This window comes from Colias eurytheme, chromosome 24 (genome assembly GCF_061535395.1).
Source record: "Colias eurytheme isolate Ceu_HAF_F1 chromosome 24, ilColEury1 Martin Lab GWU primary, whole genome shotgun sequence".
NCBI lineage: Eukaryota > Metazoa > Arthropoda > Insecta > Lepidoptera > Pieridae > Colias > Colias eurytheme.
Window position 1 is genome coordinate 6,722,050 of NC_143003.1, and position 21,055 is coordinate 6,743,104.

The 21,055-nt window shown below is 34.7% G+C and overlaps 1 protein-coding gene across 1 annotated transcript; it reads left to right on the forward strand.

Moving 5' to 3' along the window:
- The first annotated feature begins 505 nt into the window (after nucleotides 1-505).
- On the forward strand, nucleotides 506-20,370 carry LOC149898027 (uncharacterized). The gene is made up of 23 exons (XM_090115768.1): nucleotides 506-623; nucleotides 1,060-1,145; nucleotides 1,425-1,607; nucleotides 2,240-2,352; nucleotides 2,634-2,770; nucleotides 4,097-4,301; nucleotides 4,908-5,003; nucleotides 5,704-5,849; nucleotides 6,233-6,359; nucleotides 6,626-6,748; nucleotides 8,164-8,280; nucleotides 8,566-9,185; nucleotides 10,269-10,492; nucleotides 11,138-11,286; nucleotides 11,620-11,760; nucleotides 12,334-12,517; nucleotides 12,805-12,913; nucleotides 13,829-13,963; nucleotides 14,486-14,595; nucleotides 17,201-17,306; nucleotides 18,415-18,574; nucleotides 19,162-19,237; nucleotides 19,571-20,370. Exons 1-23 carry the CDS (start codon nucleotides 523-525, stop codon nucleotides 19,648-19,650), a joined length of 3,528 nt encoding a protein of 1,175 aa, XP_089971894.1. The 5' UTR covers nucleotides 506-522; the 3' UTR covers nucleotides 19,651-20,370.
- Nucleotides 20,371-21,055: the final 685 nt, after the last annotated feature.

Sequence of the window (21,055 nt, forward strand, 5' to 3'; positions counted from 1 at the left end):
TTTATCCCGGAAATCTCACGGGAATGGGAACTATGCGGGACAAGAGCACAGACCACAACCGTCTCTTCGAAATCCATGTTGATAAATGCAGAAAATTTTAAAGAAAAAGTTGCGTCGCTGTCGCTTTCGTGTGCGCATCGTTCAAAACTTTGCGAGGAGACAGCGACAGAGACAAAATAGTTGCCGGGCAACTAAGTTTCTCGTGGGCGCTCGCTCTAATTAGACATTACAGCACTTCTATATGTTTTTACTGTTCTGTGATCATGATGCACATAAATCCCGCCATCTATCGGACACAATAAAAAATAATTATTAATTTTCAGTCTGTATGTTAAATAGGTATACAAATAAAAAAAATGATTTTTTTCATAAATAAATTTTATAAAATAATTATTTTATAATTTGCAATGTAATTCAATTCACAGTTCGATATTCTTTAGTCTATGATTCTAATTTTTATAATGTGGCAACCCACGATCGACGTGGTAAAAAAAATATGTTCATTGTCTATTCGCCAGCAAAATGGCGTCATCGAAGGAAACTTATTGTTTGTGTGGTCAACCATATAATATTGGGCAATTTATGATAGAATGTGACTGCTGCCGTGAGTGGTTCCATGGAAGGTAAATCCAAATATATATAAATTTTATCCAAGAAAGAACATTGTGTGTGAAGAAAAAATAAATCAATTTGACATCGTTCTGCGGTTCGGCCATCATGTTGTGAATTAATGTTTTATTTAATTTTTCTATAGTTGAAGTGATTTCAAAGTGTGTTTTGTGAGTTTTAATCTATATTTATGAATTTGTGCTAATTTGTGGTAGTAATGGTCTTGGGGATTGCGTTATATTATTTGTTTACTGTTATGGTCACCATGGGACCTAAAAGTGCGTGTTGCAGTTCCCTTTGTGTACACACTATTAATTATTTGTAGTGGTTTTCATCTATTTCGCATCGATTCCCATAGAAAACAGTAAACTTTTCTATGATTTATAAACCCCCCTTTTACAGAAACAAATTTTCCACGTGAAATTCACAGTGTTTTTACTTTTTTTTCAGTTGTGTCAATGTAAAAATATATCATTCAGACGATATAGATAAATACCACTGTCCAAAATGTGCACAAACCTACGGACCTTCAGTGTGTAAGTAAACTCCACATGTCAATGTTTTGAATGTTTGTTTATTATTATGCAATATTGTTTAACAATATCCAATTTCATAACTGTTAATTTTATATAGAATTTTTAAATTTATAAAGAAATTTAAAGTTGTATAAATCAAATACTAATAATTATTGAACCGTTTTATTTGTTGAACTATTTGTCAAATATTATAGATAGCATACACAGCTAAAGTACATTTTTCAATATACAACTACCTCTACTACTGCCAACACACTATCAATACTAAGATATTTGCAGTAAAAATTCCTACAAACAACCATCGCGCGGATCGCTACGAAATCGGTGCAGAGACGAGGCCCTCTCAAGCTGGTACTCCAGCGTGGGTGAGAGCATTGGCCGCTCGGCCGATGCGGCCCACACAGGCTGCCTTACAGAGGATGAGGGCGGATCAGTTTACGGAGGAATTTGTACAGGATAATGGTTGGTTTTAGAATATTAGTCTCCTATCTTAATCCCTCAGCCTCCGAAATCACAGACACAATAGAAAATCTACTGTGTCGTGGCCCGATCGTTCACGGGGTTAATATATATAAATCTCGTGTCACAATGTTTGTCCTCAATGGACTCCTAAACCACTTAACCGGTTATAATAAAATTCGCACACCATGTGCAGTTTGATCCAACTTGAGCAATAGGATAGTTTAAACATGTAGGTACCATGGGCGAAGCCGGGGCGGACCGCTAGTAACTATATAAAATTTATATTTTTAAATTACCTATTATCATGCATAAACATTGCACTATTGTGCACTTTGATTAAATCTTCATTGCATTATCTAAGAATGTCTAATTATTAAAACACTTGGGACTGCCGCGGTAAAGCTATTGCATGCTATGCCTTCAAGCCATACCTCCGTGCCCGTCGGAGTGGGGAGCGTGAGGTTTTTTTCGTTACTAAATTTCTGGATTCGGTCCCCGCGCTCAAGGCCCGCGATAGAAGCTATGCAATAGCTTAAAAATATTGTATGAATTCCCCTCATTGTTAGTGAAAATAGTTTCACTTTTGATGTTTTTATAATATGAATGTTAATAACTGTTAAATTTATTTTCAGGATTTACCAGGCCAATCATTTTCCACAGCACAGATGGATTGGACATGAAAATACCAAATTCTGCAAATTTCAATGTTAGATCAGTTTTGAGATTCTGTGGAGCGCAATTGGAGGTATGTATACATTTTAATTAAATGAACTGTAACCTATTATGTCATAAAATCATTAAATATTGTAGTGACACTGATCTCAAATTAAGATTGAGTATTCATAATACATTTTTGAATATTCAGACAGATACTTAAGTATATGTTTGTAAAATGTAAGATTTCTATGGCTATTTATTGTAGTTATTTTAACATTATCTTAGTATATATCACATTTATTACTGTTAATAATTTTGTATCATCTAGACTAGAATATATATGGGCATTAATTATTTCATACTTTTCAGGTTGAAGTTATAGATGTAAGGAAACAGACAACACTTAGAATGCCCTTAGGTGATTTTGTGGAATATTTTGAGACACCTCCAGAGCATAGAGATGAAAAAGTTTTAAATGTTCTTAGTTTGGAGTTTAGTGATACACCGTAAGTTGCTTTTGAATATTATTCTTGACTAGCTGCGCTCCGCGGTTTCACCCGCGTGTCACCGCTCCAGTTGGTCTTAGCGTGATGATATAGCCTTCCTCGATGAATGGGCCATCTAACACCGAAAGAATTTTTCAAATCGAACCAGTAGTTCCTGAGATTAGCGCATTCAAACAAACAAACAAACTCTTCAGCTTTATAATATTAGTATAGATTTGACATTCATTCACTTTGATCACAGAACAGTTATTTTATACTTTTATTTAAGGCATAATTCTAGTTATTATAAGAGACACATGATGATACTTAATAATTATTGATTTATGAACTTTATGGCATATTTAAGTAGATAGCATGTTAATAAAATACACTCTATGATATCAGAATTGAGATGATTTTGTAGCATTAGGTTGATAGATAATTAATTCAATTTTAATATTTAAGAATATGTCAATAATCTTAAAATCTATATATGTATATAAAAATGAAACCTGTTTGGTCACGGCTGACGGCATCATGCGTGAACGGGTGGACCGATTTTGATAATTATTTTTTTATAATGTTCCTTGAAGTATGAGGATGGTTCTTATGGAGAGTTAACTTAAACATGTACCACGGGTGAAGCCAGGGCGGACTGCTAGTTAATAATAAAAAACTTCAAAGAACTATCTCTTGATCTCAAGCTACTATGCAGTATGGCGAGATTATCTAGATGTTATATTCGTTTTGTATTATATATTTTACCTATTAACTAGGGATGTAACGATACATGATTTTGCCGATACGATACCGATACCGATATTTGTAGTAATGTATCGGCGATACCGATACCGATACCGATATCGATGGCTTGGTAGAAAAATAAATAGTGAATTATGCATAAAAAGTTACCAACATTTAACAGAGACTCCACTGTTAATCGTATTCTTTTAAATAAAAATGCCAAATCAAAAAACAACAAAACCATTTATTTTAGTATTATTATTTTACAAAGTCAGTTAAACTTTAAGTAATACACATACAATCAGTACCTAATAAAAGTTTACTATTGGTAGAGTTTTTTCAGAAAACAAAGTGCGCACGCGCGGGCGGCCTCCCGCATCGTTCATTGGGCGCGGTTTTTTTAATTGTTTGATATCGGTATCGGTTGTTTGATTATCGGCGATACCGATATATCGGCTTGCCGATTATATCGGCCGATATATCGGTATCGTTACATCCCTACTATTAACCCATTGACCACCGAACGGCCAGATCCGACCGCGACACAATAGATTTTCTATTGTGTCTGTGATTCCGGGGCCTGATGGATTAATTAACTTCCAGCATGGCAGCACTAGTAGAACCGCCCGGGCTCGCGCGCCGTCTCGACTGGGCGGAACGTGTATGGGCTGGTGGCTCGTCCCTAGAAACAAGAGCTCGGCCAGCGGTGCAAAGATACTGTCTAATGTCCGCGGGGGGATCATACACAGACTTCCACGTGGACTTTGGTGGGACGACTGTGTGGTATCATGTACTGCACGGACAGAAGGTGTGTACTAAATTATTTTCAACTAGCTTTCCACCCGCGCAAAAGAAAGAAAAACCCGCATAGTTCCCGTTCCCGTGGGATTTCCGGGATAAAACCTATCCTATGTCCTTTCTCAGGTATCAAAATATCTCTATACCAAATTTCATGCAATTTGGTTCAGTATTTAAAGCGTGATTAACAGACAGACAGACAGAGTTACTTTCGCATTTATAATATTAGTATGGATGTTAAAGTAGTGGAAGTTAGAAATGTGCTAATATTAAATGTTTCTCAAGAGTAATTCTAATACTAGGGTACATACAATTTAGTTATTATTGCAGTAAAATATTTCAAAGATTTTATGAAAAATTTGAAATATTGAATATATAATATAATTAAAATCGAATATATCAAGTTTTCATGTCACTGAAATGGCTAAGCTAATTGTTTAACACTTTGGCTAGGTCTGAGAAGCCAACATCTATTTTTCATTCCCATAAATGTTATCATAATATATCAGATTGGCAGAAAAACATTTGCCGGGTAAGCTAGTTATTTAAAGACGTAGACAATATAACAAAATATATATAATGTTAGTTTTATTCTTACACATAATGTATTTTTCAGATATTCTATTTAATACCGCCGACATCAACAAACTTGGCATTGTACCAACAATGGAGCGCTGCTAATAATCAAACTGAAAGATTCTTTGGTGATATGGTAAGTTCATTTCACGTTATGAAATGTGTGTCGTCATAATAACTCAGGCCCCGGAATCACAGACACAATAGAAAATCTATTGTGTCGTGGACCGATCGGGCCGTTCGGGGCTCAATGGGTTAAATATTATTATTATCAGTCTTACTTACGAGGTAAAAACTAAATTAAGATGTAAACAACTAAATCTCTACATAGTATGTACAAAGTTGCTTTTTCTGTCCCTATGTATGCTTAAATCGTTAAAAGTACGCAACAGGTTTTGATGCGGTTTTCGGTTTTAGCCAACGCGCGCGAAGCCGCGGCTAGAAAGCTAGTTTACTTATAATTTGATATCTAATTAATTGGTCTAATAAATAACTTATCAGACTTGTACTACATAAAAACTAGAATATCTAAAGAAATCATAAATCTATACTAATGTTATTATAAAGAAAAGTTTAAGTAATCAAAATATGTAATACTAGCTTTCCACCCGCAGCTTGCCCGCGCAGTCAAAGAAAACCCCTTATATTTCCCGTGGGATTTCCGGGATAAAACCTATCCTATTTCCCGGGATAAAAAGTAGCCTATGTCCTTTCTCGGGTATCAAAGTATCTATACCAAATTTCATGCAAATTTGTTAAGTAGTTAAGGCGTGATTGAGTGACAGACAGACAGACAGAGTTACTTTCGCATTTATAATATTAGTATGGATTTCTAGGTGGAATGGTACGGCACAGCGGAAGTATGTCCCGGCGAAAGTCTATTCATCCCCTCCGGCTGGATACACGCAGTGTACACGCCCGCGGATTCGCTCGTGTTTGGTGGCAATTTGTTGCATTCTTATGCTATTGAAATGCAGTTGCAGTGAGTTTTTTTTATGTTTATAGTAGATTTGTAATTGTTTCTATGCTTAGGTGTTGATTCTAGGACCTTAAAGCAGACCATGTTTTGTAACTCGGTTTTCAACTGTATCAAATTTTATCAAAATCAATTCAACACTTTACATACGGTTATTTAAAGTTATATATGTATCAGCCATCTGGTGTCCATAACACAAGCAAAAAGTATGGGATCAGATCGTGCTTTGTGTGAAAAATGTCCTGAAATATTTATTTAATACACATTAATACCTTAGTTATCTTTTTAAATTGTTTTGTCTCATCAGTGTCAGTCATGGGTCAACAAGGATTCAATTTTTTTTAATAATTCAATGAATTACCCAATAAGAAGAATATATTTCATTACAGAATATATGAAATAGAGAGTCGTGTAGAAACACCGATGATGTTTAGATATCCGTTGTTTGAAGCAATGCACTGGTATGCGGGAGCGCATTTATTGGCTATGCTTAGACGGCATAATGAAGAGACACAGGTAAATAACATTAATTTGAATATAAAAATAGCAAAGTAGTGTACTTGTAGTTTTTATAACAGTTATTTTTATTGTAACAGGTTTTTTTCCATGATTTATTATTTACCACCAGTTCAGAAAGCACAGAAAAAAAAATTTCTATAATATTTTTGTTTAATTTGATTTATTGTTCTTCTACATATTTGAAGGTCTTGTATTCTTTTGAGCTACAAATTAATTGAAAATCACATTTTCGTCTTGATATCTGACAATGTTTTTTGTCCTAGGATGAAGATTTTACGCTAAGTGAAACCTGTTTACCGCCAGTGCAACAGGATTTACCGCCTTTACTACTGCGTGGTATTAAAATATTGGCGAATGCGCTCAAAGAGTGGCACGCGTTGAAAAGTGTAAGTAAATAAACATCATACATAATAATCTCTATACAGGGTGCCCCACTATCGGTATACTAAGCGCCAAGGAGCTTGTAGTCTTGCATACACTGATCACGTAAAAAATACTTAAACAACAAAATTACGTCAAAAATCTTTTGCTAAATTTTTCCTTAAGATTTATGTTTTCTTCTCTAGCTTCTCGCAGCCGGCATATAACAATTCGCTAATGTGAGCATTTTGTCTATGAAAACATAATTTTAAACGATAGATGACGTGCGGGTGGCAAAATTGGGCGGGTTGTTTGTTAGGGGTGTACACAAAGAGTTTTAAGAATTTATCTATTTGAAAAAGAAATTGCATTTGGAATTTTATAAGTATTTTTTTGCATACTCAGCGTATGCAAAACTATAACCTCCATTGAGATTAAAATACCGACGGTGGAACACCCTGTATATAAAAATGAATCCCTATTTCCCTTGGTCACGGCATCACGCACTACAAGTATGAACGGGTGGACCGATTTCGATAATTATTTCTTTATAATATTACTTGAAATACGAGGATGGTTCATATGGAGAGAAAACGTAAACATATACCACGGGCGAAGCCGGGGCGGACCGCTAGTATCAAATAAAAGTTACATACACGCAATTAATAGAAAAATAACATAAAATAGACTGCTTATTATGCTGAATTTTTCATATTCACAAAGGGAGTTTTTATCATTCACCAGATTTTTCTTTAAATTAATATTTTCTGCATTAATGACTATGTACTAAAGAGAAGCGCGACATCAATAAAACAATACATCCATTCACATGCTATGCATATTTTTCCTGTTTGTAAACATATAACACTAGCTGTGCTCCGCGGTTTTACCCGCTCCTGTTGGTCTTAGCGAGATGATATATAGCCTATAGCCGTCCTTGATAATTATTATTATATTGATTATATCTAACACCGAAAGAATTTTTCAAATCGGACCCGTAGTTCCCGAGATTAGCGCGTCCAAACAAACAATACAGCTTTATAATATTAAGTATAGACAACATATTGAAATACTGAATGTAATGTATAGAATTCATTTCGCATTATCATACACACATCATGTGTTACAGTAAAGGCAGGTCAGTACAGCTAAATCCATACTAATATTATAAATGCGAAAGTAACTCTGTCTGTTACTTAATCACGCCTTAACTACTGAACCAATTTGCATGAAATTTGGTATAGAGATATTTTGATACCCGAGAAAGGACATCGAATAGGTTTTATCCCGGAAATCCCACGGGAACGGGAACTATGCGGGTTTTTCTTTGACTGCGTGGGCGATGCCGCGGGCGGAAAGCTAGTCACAAATAAACGTGTTGTTATGACGTCATAATCAATTACTAATAGTTTCCTAATATAATAATTATATTTTTATACAGACGGACACATCAAAACGTGACAACGTGCCAAAATGTCTGAACTCTGGGCAACTAGTGCGCGAGCTTTGCAAGGAACTGCGCATTTTGGAGAAGCGTAGCGGCACTAATAAGGATAAAGTGAGATAATTATCTTAATTGTTATGTTAATTGAGTTATTTACTAATATCCTTGTGGAGTGTATGATGAAGTTTGATTTATACGTCATACAATGTTATACATCTAATGATATAATTTTAATTGGAAATTAATGAGACAATTGATAAATAGTGTAGGTGTTCATTATATAATGTATTTTTAAGTAAATAATTGTTTGTTTTGTACTAAAAAATCCTGCGAAGTAAATTGTCTATGTTTATGCCTATGTCTATGAATAGAAATATTAACTATTATATTTATTTTCAGGATAGCAAAGTGAAAAACCATTCACCGACAAAGTCAAATACTAAAAAACATTCATCAACACAAAAGAAATCATTAAAACTCACACTACCAAAGCCTATAATGCACATGACACCAAATTCACAAAATGGTGAATTTATTGAAGAAAAAATATATGCAGATAAATATTATATAGATAACAAAGAAGTACCATACACAGAAAGATATGCTGCCGACTTGAAATATGTCAATGATGTCAAATATGTCAGTAATGATGCCAAGTTTGTTAACAGCGATGTCAAATTTGCCAGTAACGACGTCAAGTTTGTCAGTAATGACGTCAAGTTTGTCAACAGCGATGTCAAATTTGTTACTAACGATGTCAAGTATGTCAACAATAATGTCAAGTATGTCAATAATGATGTCAAGTTTGTTAACAGTAATATAAAGTTTGCGAATAGTGACACAGTTAAGTATGTGAACACTGAGGTTAAGTATGTGACGAGTTTGCCGGAAGCTAAATATATAATTAATGAAAAGGAAGTGCCAGAAAAGTATACTTATCAGAACTACGAGGTTGCATACCCAGAAGGCAACGGTTATGTTGAAAGGCCGGATAAGAAAAGTTTAAAGGTTAAAATGAAGTAAGTGTATCTCTTTTAGATTTTGTTGCAATCGTTTAATGACAATGAGTTTAAAATTGTAAGCATTTACATTGGTTGATAAAAAATAAGATGGCTAGGCATAATTTTTTTTTTTTTTTTTTTTTGATATAACTGCGACCAGGCAATCTGTTTGGTAACAATTGGCCTTTATATTGTTTGGAACTCCGTCCGGGAACATGATATTGTTTCAAGGGGCTCGTCCAACGACTCCACCCTTGTAGTCTAGTGTTATATTTGTTTTAGATTAGAATCTTTTAGCAAGGTTTGTAATGTCCTGTCTTTTTAGCCTGATGTATTGTTGGCCTCCCTCTCCACTTAACGCTTGAGCAAGGTCGTTGGTGTGTACTGTTAGCCTTCCCTGATATTTCTGGCTGCTTTCGACAATTTGTTTTCGAACTGTGGCTATACCGAGATCAAGGTACATGTATTTATTTGCAATACATTTGGGGATACCAAGTATTGTTCTGAGAGCCTTAGTCTGGAATCTCTCTAGGATTGCAATGTTGCTATTGCTGGCAGAGCCCCAAAGCTGTATGCCATACGTCCAGATTGGCTTTAAGATTGTCTTGTAAATTAGAATTTTACTATTGTCTTTCAATTTTGAGTGGTGACCTATCAGCCAATTTAGGCTACGCAGTTTTCCATCAAGTTGTTTTCTCTTTGTCCATATATGTTTTTGCCATAATATGAGTTTTATGTTATTGTATTTTTAAAGTGAAACTTTTATTGCATCGTCTCAAACTTTTTGGTCTGTGTAGCGCATGTCGCGTGACGGTCGAACCGTACGATAATTATCGTACAAATACGATAATTTTGTGCCTAAGTTTCACTTTTACCTTGGTTTCATAAAACCACACAACATTTTTTTCTTTTGGTAAATTTTATCTTCGTTGTATATTTGATGCAATTGCTATTCTAATAAAAAGCTTAAAATATCAACTTACTTAATTATCTTGGTTATTTGACTGCATAAAATCTCATTCTTAAAACCTACCTATTGCATGAACATACATACCTTAATATTTAATTCCATTAAAATATATAATTTTATTAAATTCACAGTAATTCCCCGTCCTCATCACGCGAAGAACCACCACCATATAGCCTTCCGGAACATTCTATACTAAAATCACATCTAATAAGATCGGATCGGACGTTAAAACCAATACAGCAATGGACGATATCTAAGAAAGATATAGGGGATTATCATGAAGAAGTTTTGTATACAAATGAGAATTTGCAAGCTAATGTTAGATTGGAAGGACAGGAAATTAGTTATGGACCTGGTGAGGATTTTGATTATTATTTTATTACTAGCGGTCCGCCCCGGCTTCGCCCGTGGTACCTACATGTTTAAACTATCCTATCTCTCAAGTTGGATCGAACTGCACATGGTGTGCGAATTTTATTATAATCGGTTAAGTGGTTTAGGAGTCCATTGAGGACAAACATTGTGACACGAGATTTATATATATTAAGATATAAAATAATGTTTAAGTTGTTGTTAAAGAATGTTATAGTTGAAATGGTTAAATAAGTAGTAATTTCTTTTTTAAGTTGATTTCAATTAAATCAGGTAAAAATAACATTTAGTGGGTATGGCTTCTCGCGAGTCCCACATACCCCCTCACGCAGAAAAACTGCAGAGGGGGATGCGTAAATGCATTTCCCAACGTTAAAAAAAAAAAAAAAAAAAAAAAAAAAAAAAAAGGTAAAAATAACACACATAATGGTGTTTCAATGTAGATTCTGAAGCCTATAGCCTTCCTCAATGAATGGGCTATCTAACACCAAAAGAATTTTTCAAAACGGACCAGTGGTTCCTGAGATTTGTGCGTTCAAACAAACAAACAAACTCTTCCGCTTTATAATATTTGTATAGATTTAGAATTCATATTAGTTAAAAAACTAAAACTATTATTATTTGTTAGGTATGTATTCGGCGGAGGACATACAACACGACTATCAATACTCAGAAACGGCTAAACCGGGCTCGTACCAGCAATACGGCATACAACCGGCCACTGAAATCGCATACGAACCGTACCAGAGGTTCACGGACGTCGTAACTACGCATCAAGTGAGATTTGTTATTAATTAATTAATTAGTTTATTTAGTATGTGAGTGGGCGGTAAATAGAGAAAATATTTATCTGATTTTCTTAACAAAAATCGCATTAATGTATTTTGAAAAAAAAAAATGTTTCTAGCTAGTTTTCATAAAATCACAATAATCATATTGCAGTTTGAAAAAAAAGCGCGTATATTCTGAAGTATTTTCCATTCCATTCTTTTGTAAAGAACAATTTAATTCACTGAGAGGCTAATTTTTATCTCGAACATTCCTGGAACTACGACTAGAATTTAAATGATTTAATATTTACAGAAATTAACTAAAATAAATACATTCCAGAACCCCACATACAGTACATCAGGTGCGCAAGCGCAGAACGGCGTGTACGCACACACGCACGCACACGCACCCGCGCACGCACACAACCAACTACCCTCATACGATGCGGCGATCGCGCACCAATACAGTACTAGTAATTATGTGAGTTTTACTTAATTTTATTATATACACTAGCAAAGCCCTGCAGATATTCCCGCGGGCCTTTGCCCGACTTTTCATGTATTCCTATAGTTCATTGCTATTCTGACGTGTATACCTTTATTACTTACTAGCTTTCCGCCCTCGGCTTCGCCCGCGTTTTCAAAGGAAAACCCGTTCCCGTGGGATTTCCGGGATAAAACCTATCCTATGTGTTAATCCAAGTTACCCTCTATATGTGTGCTTAATTTCATTGTAATCGGTTCAGTAGTATTTGCGTGAAAGAGTAACAAACATCCATACAAACTTTCGCCTTTATAATAGTATTAGGATTATAAAATTTAATCGAACATCTTTAGATAGATCTTAATATTTGTATAGTTATTAATATTTTCATAATAAATGTGTAAAATTATTCAATTACAATACTATAATAAGTAAGTTGAGTTAATTTCAAGTACAATTCTATCAATATTAGGGTTTACATTTTTTTAGTAATTTTACTGGTCAATAGTCATTATAAAAACATCCTGAATTTTTTTATACAGTTTCATTTAACAATATTATATACCACAGGTGATAGAAGAGCAGAAACAACCAGAGACAACGCCAGCGACGCCCGTGCGACGTTCCGAGCGAGCGGTCAGACGAAGAATGTCCAACACTTACGAGTATGAAGACGGAGATTTATATGTGGACGAACCGGCCCCAGCCAGACGGCGGCCGGCGAAGCATAGACACAACCATAGACAGCACGCGGGTGAGTGGCCATAGACAAGATGTGATAGATTCATAGACAATATAATAGTGTTTATCAATATGACCGATGTCGGTTTTATCGTTTTAAAAATTAATTAATATTGCCTTTTGATCCACAGAGATCTAAGGATAGAGCCACTACATAAACTATACTGATTTTTTTGTTGTATTCGTATTGTAATGTATTAGTTTGTGTTGTTTTGTTGTAGCTGAGCTGTGTATAGTTGTATTGAGGAGTTATACATAAATAAATTATATTATAATTAAGATTTTTTCATAATATTTTAGCGTCAAACAGCGCAGGCGCTTACAGATCGCGGCCGGCGCCGGCGAACGGCATCGAATCTCTCATACAGGCGTCCGTTTTGGCTGAGGAAGAACAGCCGGTCACTGAGACGTGAGTTTTTTTTTTTTTGAAGTGAAAACTTCTTTAGCGGCGTTGAGCACTTTTTCTGTAATGGGTATAAAATCTTAAACTCGCATCAGGACACGTGACCTGATCGAAAAAGCGTAAGACGGATGGTTATCAAACATGCTCAACGTTAATAATCAAGTTTTCACTTCTGCCGGCACTCCCCCAGTGCAACCCGTCTTTTTTTTATGTGGGTTGTTGTAGAAAATATTTATAATTATAGTGGTTTTCATTAATTACAAGCTGTGCTTTAATAATCTGGAAGAGGATATAAATATAGTATTCTCTTTTATTATAGATATTTTAATCGGAATTTCGTCGAAAGGATATTTTTTTGGATATGACCGTCGCGTGGTAACATGCATTGCTCTTCTATAGCGGGTCTATTTATAAAGTTGGATATACTTGAAATAATTGTAGTAATTTTTAGTTTAACAAATAAATAAGTTATGTTGAATCTATTATAAAGAAATATGTAGAATTTAACAAAAATTATACATTATTCAGTATAATTGTGCCGTCAAAGTTGTGGTAAAATTCGTAAGGTTTCATTTCCTGAATTTGATATTTTTGGTTTTATGGCATTCAAATGTTTTACAAATATAAATTAATAAAAAATTCGATCACGAAGCGGGACTCGAACCCGCCACGCCAATCCAGGGCGGATTTCATTCCTTTGAAAATCGCTATAAAGAGTTAAACTTTATAAAAAACTAGCGGTCCGCCCTGGCTTCGCCCGTGGTACATGTTTACGTTTTCTCTCCATGAGAACCATCCTCGTACTTCAAGGAATATAATAAAAAAAGAATTATCGAAATCGGTTCAGCTGTTCTCGAGTTATGCGCTTACCAACACATTTTGCGATTCATTTTTATATTATAGATAATAATATATTTACAGGGAAGACGCAGCAGTAGCCGGTATGTTGAGCATCAGTGAGAGATACGAAGCCCAGGCCCCAGCGAGGACGTTTAGTATTTCAGAAAATAATGTTGAACCAACGGAGAGGACACAGCCCACGTCTAGACTTGAAAGGTGAATATTATTATATATTTGTATTAAGAACTTGACAAATCTTTATTTATTGTTACATAATATAATGATATTGTGAGAATTTAATTAAATAAAACATTAAATTTAAAACATTTCTGTTTACAATGTTAATTAATAATGTCGTGCTTCTAATAATTAACCATTTTTCAAACCTAATGAAGTCTGAGATGGTGTTATTTTTCTACTAATACTATAAATATTGCAGAATGCTAACTTATAGGTGCTATTAGGGGGATATTGCCGCGCTGCGTCATTATAATACTTGTAGCGCCTAAACTACCGCTAATCCCACCAGAACATAATATATGCCATTTATTCCAAGATCAAAAAATATAAACTTAAAATATGCTTAACTTCGTAAAAATCGAAGTCGAATATTTCATGGAGTATTTTATTCATGCCTCGCAAAACTCCTCACTTCACAATCCAAATAAAATGATTCTAGTATCCCATCCGTTTCTTATTATCCCTAGTATTCATTTTTAATATAGTTATTATTTACAGTACACCAAGCAGTAGTAAACGCGCAAGGAAGGCAGCACCGAACAGCGCTGATGAAGACTTCGATGATGAAGAGGATGTTATCAAGGAGGTCCATAGGGATGAGGAGTATGGTGAGTGATAAATAAATAAATAAATATTATAGGACATTATTACACAAATCGACCTAGTCCCACAGTAAGCTCAATTAAGGCTTGTGTTGTGGGTACTAGGCGACGATAAATATTCAATAAATACATATATAGATAATAACACCCAGACCCAAGAACAAATAATTGAGTTCATCACACAAATATTTGCCCTGACCGGGGATCGAACCCGGGACCGTCGGCTCAGTAGGCAGTTACTTTACCACTGCGCCAACCGCGTCGTCAAGTTAATAAATATTTATATATGTATTAACTAGCCACATGCCCCGGCTTTGCACGGCTGTAATTATGTTGTATATACAGTGGTGGACGTTTAATTAGAAACACGTAACAGGATGAAGTAGTCATCAAATTTATTTACTTTTGTGTATTAACGTATTAGTGATTAAGCATTATTTCATATGTAATAGAACACCCGTTAATCTAGTTTTATAATAAATTGCTTATTTTTAATCAAACGTTAGCTTAAATTAATAAAATAAAACCACTTTAAGTGAAACCTGATTTCCAAGCATTTTCAGTCTGGACAACAAATTAGAAACAGCATGCTTCGAGTGTTCCAAAGTCAAAACCTGTTGAAATGCCGACAATATTTTTTTCTTCTACAAATATTTGCACCGTTTTTTAAACATTCCGTATAAAAGTTTCTGAAAATTAATTTGCTTTGCAGTATAAATGGGTAAAAGTAACAATTGTGACCCATCAACAAGAAAAATAATTTTAAGTTTAATTACATTTTGACAAAAACTGGAGTTACAGGAAAGAATAAAATCATTTAGAGTGTTTGATAAAAAGATATTCAATGCTACAGTTTATTTAAAAGAGCATGGTACTTCTGATTAAGTGCCTAAAAAAGCTCGACCATGAAAAACCACTGCTCGCGAGCATAAGCAAATAATTATTTTCTCAAAGATGGATCCATTTAAAGGTTCCAATTCTATTAGAAAATATGTTTTTGCAAACGTGTTAAATTCTCATACAATCTAAGGCACGACGTTGTAAAGCCGTTGTTGTCTATAAAGATTATAACAGTCTAAAAACAACCCCATACATGCCCATACTATAATGTTTCCTCCGCCATGCTTAACTGTTTATTTATTATCTAAGGCCTGGTTAACTTAACGACGCGTGTATCCTTTGCCATCAAAATTGATTAAATTAATTTTAGTTTCATCCCAAAATAAAACTTTTTCACTGGCGTACTGTCCACTAGCATTATTTCTAAGTAAATGAAACACGTTGTTCCCTTCCTTGTAAGAAGCTGTACTTTCCTGGCGTCTCTCAAAAAAATTTTGCCTATAATTACCGCCTGCGAACCGATCTCATCGACACATTGCGAGGTTCATCTTCGGAAAAAACTAATTTTATAATAGAATTTGAACTTTTAAATGGATCCATCTTTGCCAAAAGAATCATTTGCCTATCCTCGCGTGCAGTGGTTTTTCATGATAGAGCTTTTCTAGGCACTTGATCGGAAGTACCATGCTCTTTTAAATAAACTATAGCATTGAATATATTTTTATCGAACACTCTAAATGATTTGCAATTTTCCTGTAACTCTAGTTTTTAACCGACTTCAAAAAAAAGGAGGAGGTTATCAATTCGGCCGGTATGTTTTTTTTTTTTTTTTTTTTTTATGTATGTACACCGATTACTCCGTGGTTTCTGGGCCGATTTACGTGATTCTTTTTTTGTTCGATGCGGGATGGTGTCGAATTGGTCCCATAAAAATTTTATTCGGATAGGCCCAGTAGTTTTTATTTTATGAGCATTTTTGTCTGTATTTGTAAATGTTGCAAGACGTGCAAGTTTGAAGTCGGTTGTTTTTAACGCAGTTATTGACTTGTTGTCAAAATGTAAACTTAAAATTATTTTTCTTGTTGATGGGTCACAAATCATACTTTTAACCATTTATACTGTAAAGCAAATTAATTTTTAGAAACTTTTAGATAGAATGTTTAAAAAACGGTGAAAATATTTGTAGAAGAAAGAATATTGGCGGCATTTCAACAGGTTTTGACTTTGGATCACGCGAAGCATGCTGTTTCTAATTTGTTGTCCAGACTGAAAATACTCGGAAATCAGGTTTCACTTAAAGTTGTTTAATTTTATTAATTTAAGCTAATGTTTGATTAAAATTAAGCATTGTCTTATAAAACTAGATAAACGGGTGTTCTATTACATACGAAATAATACTTAATCTTTAATACGTTAATACGTAAATGTTAAATGAATTTGATGACTACTTCATCGTGTTACGAGTTTCTAATTAAACGTCCACCACTGTATATGTATATCTTCAAACACTATCTATAAAATCAGATTGACACGTTTTTTAGGGTAAGTCTCCAATGAAAAAATGTAATCACGCGTTAATCAATTTCAAACACGGTTGAAAAGTAAAATCTAAGCTTATTACTGCGTTTTCTTTTACTTTATAATTTAAAGAAATATCAATAAGCAAATCCAACAGTTCAGTTCCAACAATCCAATCGATTTTTTCTGTTTGTTTTAATCATTTAAAATTAAAGTATGTAACTATAGGTAGTAATATTGTTTTATTTTACAGTGTATCCATCATTAGAGATGAGTTCAGATGAAGACGACGAATGGACGTCGTCGCGGCGACGGCGGAACTCTAAAAATAGGAACGACAATAAGACTAAAAGTGAAAAGTGAGTATATACTTACTAACGCCCGTAGCACACCTCCGCTGCGAAACCATGACCGCGGAACCGCTAGATGAATTCCGCTGTGATCAAGTGTAGTTTGAGTAGCGGAACCGGCATCGGCGAAACCTCATGCGAGTCAGTCCGGAAGCAACGATCAAAGCGAAATGTCGTCGTTATCGGAGTCAGAGGAAGAAGAAATATTATTGTGGACTTTAACTTTGAAAAGACATAAAACTCATAGAATTTGGGTGCATGAGATTAATAAAAAAAGAAAGAAATTAGGAGAAAACCTACTATGTAATGAACTCGAGTCCCATGAAGATCGTTTCTATACATATACATATGTATTTTTAGAATGACCCCTCAGAGTTTTGATGATTTACATACTCTTTTACAAAAACAATGTAGTTCCGCGTTTTATTTTTGCCGGTTTTGACAAACACGCGCGAAAACATTGCGGCACCGCAAACAAATAGCGGCGTGAGCGCGGTAGTGTGGCTGGCTTTAGAAGAGATCGGCGAAACCGCGCGAAGAAAGAGATAAAAAATAGTTAGATGTATGTGTTAGAACAAGCAGTTTCGCTACTGTTCCGCTTCTCGTACACGGGACAAGACAGAGCGAAACTACTGCGGTTCCGCTGTTACAGTTCTGCAGCGGAGGTGTGCTACGGGCCAAAGATAGTTTATGTACTTGTATAATAATTTTAGATAGGAATTTAAATTTTTATGTATTTTTGTTATGGATTAACTGAAGATTTGTTTCTTGCGGATGCGTGTGCGTTTTCCTAAATGAACAACACGATTAAACAGAACATGGATAAACAGATGCGGAAAAAAAAATAACTCCAATATTTTTGTGTTCATAGGGGATTGTTAGATCATTATTTTTCATATTTTTTTTTTGTAATAATGATTCCTATATTTTTTTTTTTAGTTTGAGTTTGAGTTTGAGTTTTTGAGTAAGTATATATTATTAGATTTAAACTCCCATCTGCATCTGCATCGCGCAGACAGAAGTTACGTTTAATTTTGATAGTTTTAACTAAAAGTAAAATTTGAGTTATTTTTTATTCTGTGGAGTTCGTGACTTATAAATATATTTCCATTCGCAGGGACGAGTCGTGGTCTCCTCGCGCGCGCCTCGGCCGCCTCGTGCCGCGGCTCCGCGGGCCCGCGCGTTCCGCCGTGCGCCGCGAGTGCGTGCGCGCCGCACTGCACGCGGCCGCCGCGGGCAGGCCGCACGGCACAGCAGAGCCCAGCGCGCTGTGTGCGGTCAGTGTACTGTTATATCCAAAGACTGTATGCACCAAGAAGCTTATATCTAATACACTGGAGATTTCAGTATGAACATTAACTTGTAACAAGAAAATATAGCCTTGAATGACGCCTGTATGTTTTTTGTTGTTATCCCTTTCACACCAAACTTGGCAAGTTGGTGTGAAAGGGATAAAAAAATATACTACAAGATACTGTGCTGTATACCGCGCTGCACTTGCTATTTGATTGAATGACTAGCACGTTCATTGAATAACGATAGTGAGAATTTACTTTTTCCACAAGACGATAGCGAGCTTTTAAGCTATTGCATAGCTTCTATCGTGGGCCTTGAGCGCGGGGACCGAATCCAGAAATTCCGAAAAAACCTCACGCTCCCCACGGGGACGGGCGTGGAGGTGTGGCTTGAAGGCATAGCATGCAATAGCTTTACCGCGGCAGTCCCCGAGTGCCACACGTCTTTTATTTTTTAGCTGTGTAGTTAAAAACACTACGAACCTAAGCTAACTCACACAACCAAACCAATGACTGCCAAATGACAACTATAAGCTAAGTTCATAATATTGAAAAATTTTTTTCCGCAGAATCCAAAACGGGCTGTGTTAGCAACAAAAAGCCGGCGGCCCCCACCGCCCGTACACAATCCGGCTAATAGCAAGAGTAAGTTACTGTTTTTTATTTTAATCTAGGATGGTCAAAGTTTGAAGCTTCACAAATTTTTACACAATATTGTATTTTAATTTTTGTGGAATACCTAATGTACCTTACTCTATTCAAAATTGTTTAAGTTTGTGTAAGTTGATCTCAAGAAAACATTCTAATAATAAAAATTATAATGCTTCTTTATGTGTAATGTAGATGGTGTTAATATATGTATATTTAACTAGCATACCGCACACGGCTCCGCTCGCTTTGAAGAAAACTTAAAAAATTCCTCAAGAACCATTAAAGATCTGATTTGTTTTATTTTATTTAATGATTTTTCTTTTACAGATATAAGACTGAAAAAAGGGATGAAGACGGCGAAGCAGCGTCTCGGCAAAATACTGAAAATACACAAAATGATATATTAGTTTAGCGTACATATATAGATCCTATAATTATTGTATATTTAGTTGAACGTTAGACTTATGCGTAAATATAAATATTAGATGTATATTTTATATGTTAGATGGAGGACCAATCAATGTTGTAGCGGTGTGATCATATATCGGGACACTTGATTTGACGACGCCATTTTTGTTTATTCATTCATTCATTTGTAGCATATTATTCATTGTAACCGACTTCAAAAAAGAGGTTCTCGATACGGACGGTGTATCTTTTTCTATAGTATTTTTGTAAGTACAGTTTTTCTGTACATTGAGTTATTTGGTGATTAACTTTATTCATTCGTAAAAAAATAGTAAAGTTTGTTGCAATAGAAAAATATGAAATTTTGTTTATAAACACTAATACTTTCTTATACAGAAAGAAAAATATATGAGTTTGAATTTTTTTTTTAAGAGACACTTAATATTTTTTTGTGTTTGCAATTTATAAAAATAGTGTAATTTCAGTATAATATTTACGTAAATTCGACCCATATTTTCATGTCACATTATCATAAATGTAACCAAAACGTAGAATTATTTTTATAAAGCCTAGATCTGATTTCTGTAGCTATATAATACACTTGTGCAATGTAAGCGTAAATATATGTATTATGTATATATATATTTTGTGAAAAAATGCGTATCTGTCTACTGATTTAGAACTAAACACCGATGAGATGCGATAACTTATAAAATTTAAATTAAGGTGATTGCAACGATCTGTTCCCAGCCAATATCCCGCTAGATGGCGCTGAATTCTACATTTCTAGTTTATTTGAGTTTTTGCGTAATTGGAATAGTCATCAAACCTAGGAATAGTCATGGCGGTTACTGAATATTATATTTTATTGAAATATGTTATATCATTGCCTTAAAATCCACCCAATTCGGTAAAATTATGCGTTTTAACATCTGTCATTGCATACAGGGTCGTTTACACACACAGACGTATACAAAAATGATAAAGATTTAACTCTAGATGGCGTGAATGTAAAGCGCGTCACACACGGTGAAGATACTACCTATAATATTTTATCTAATCTAGTAATATTTTATATTACAGTATCTTAAGGTATCCGGTATCAGCGTTCTGACCATCATTTTTCTTTTTTCGCTGTAGAACCGCCATCCTGTTACAAATGACCCACAAAGGAGAATGACCACGGGTGGTATCGGTAAAATTTTAGTTGTGCCACGTATTCGTTATATTGTTAATTCCTATTTGTATTTATAATGATCATATGTATCAATATTAAGTCTTAATTAAACCGGATAAATTGAAATAATAGTAAAAGTAAAAGTTTTTCTTTTGAAACATGTATGAACTTTCGCATTAGTAGGAAGTAGGATTGTTATAAAAATAAAAGTTATATTTGTTGGCGTA

Bases quoted from the DNA above. Each gene is read 5' to 3' on its own strand.
- LOC149898027 (XM_090115768.1), top strand. From the start codon at position 523: ATGGCGTCATCGAAGGAAACTTATTGTTTGTGTGGTCAACCATATAAT. The intron at 11,287-11,619 runs GTGAGATTTGTT...AATACATTCCAG, and splicing joins ACGTCGTAACTACGCATCAA to AACCCCACATACAGTACATC. The intron at 12,914-13,828 runs GTGAGTTTTTTT...ATATATTTACAG, and splicing joins GAACAGCCGGTCACTGAGAC to GGAAGACGCAGCAGTAGCCG.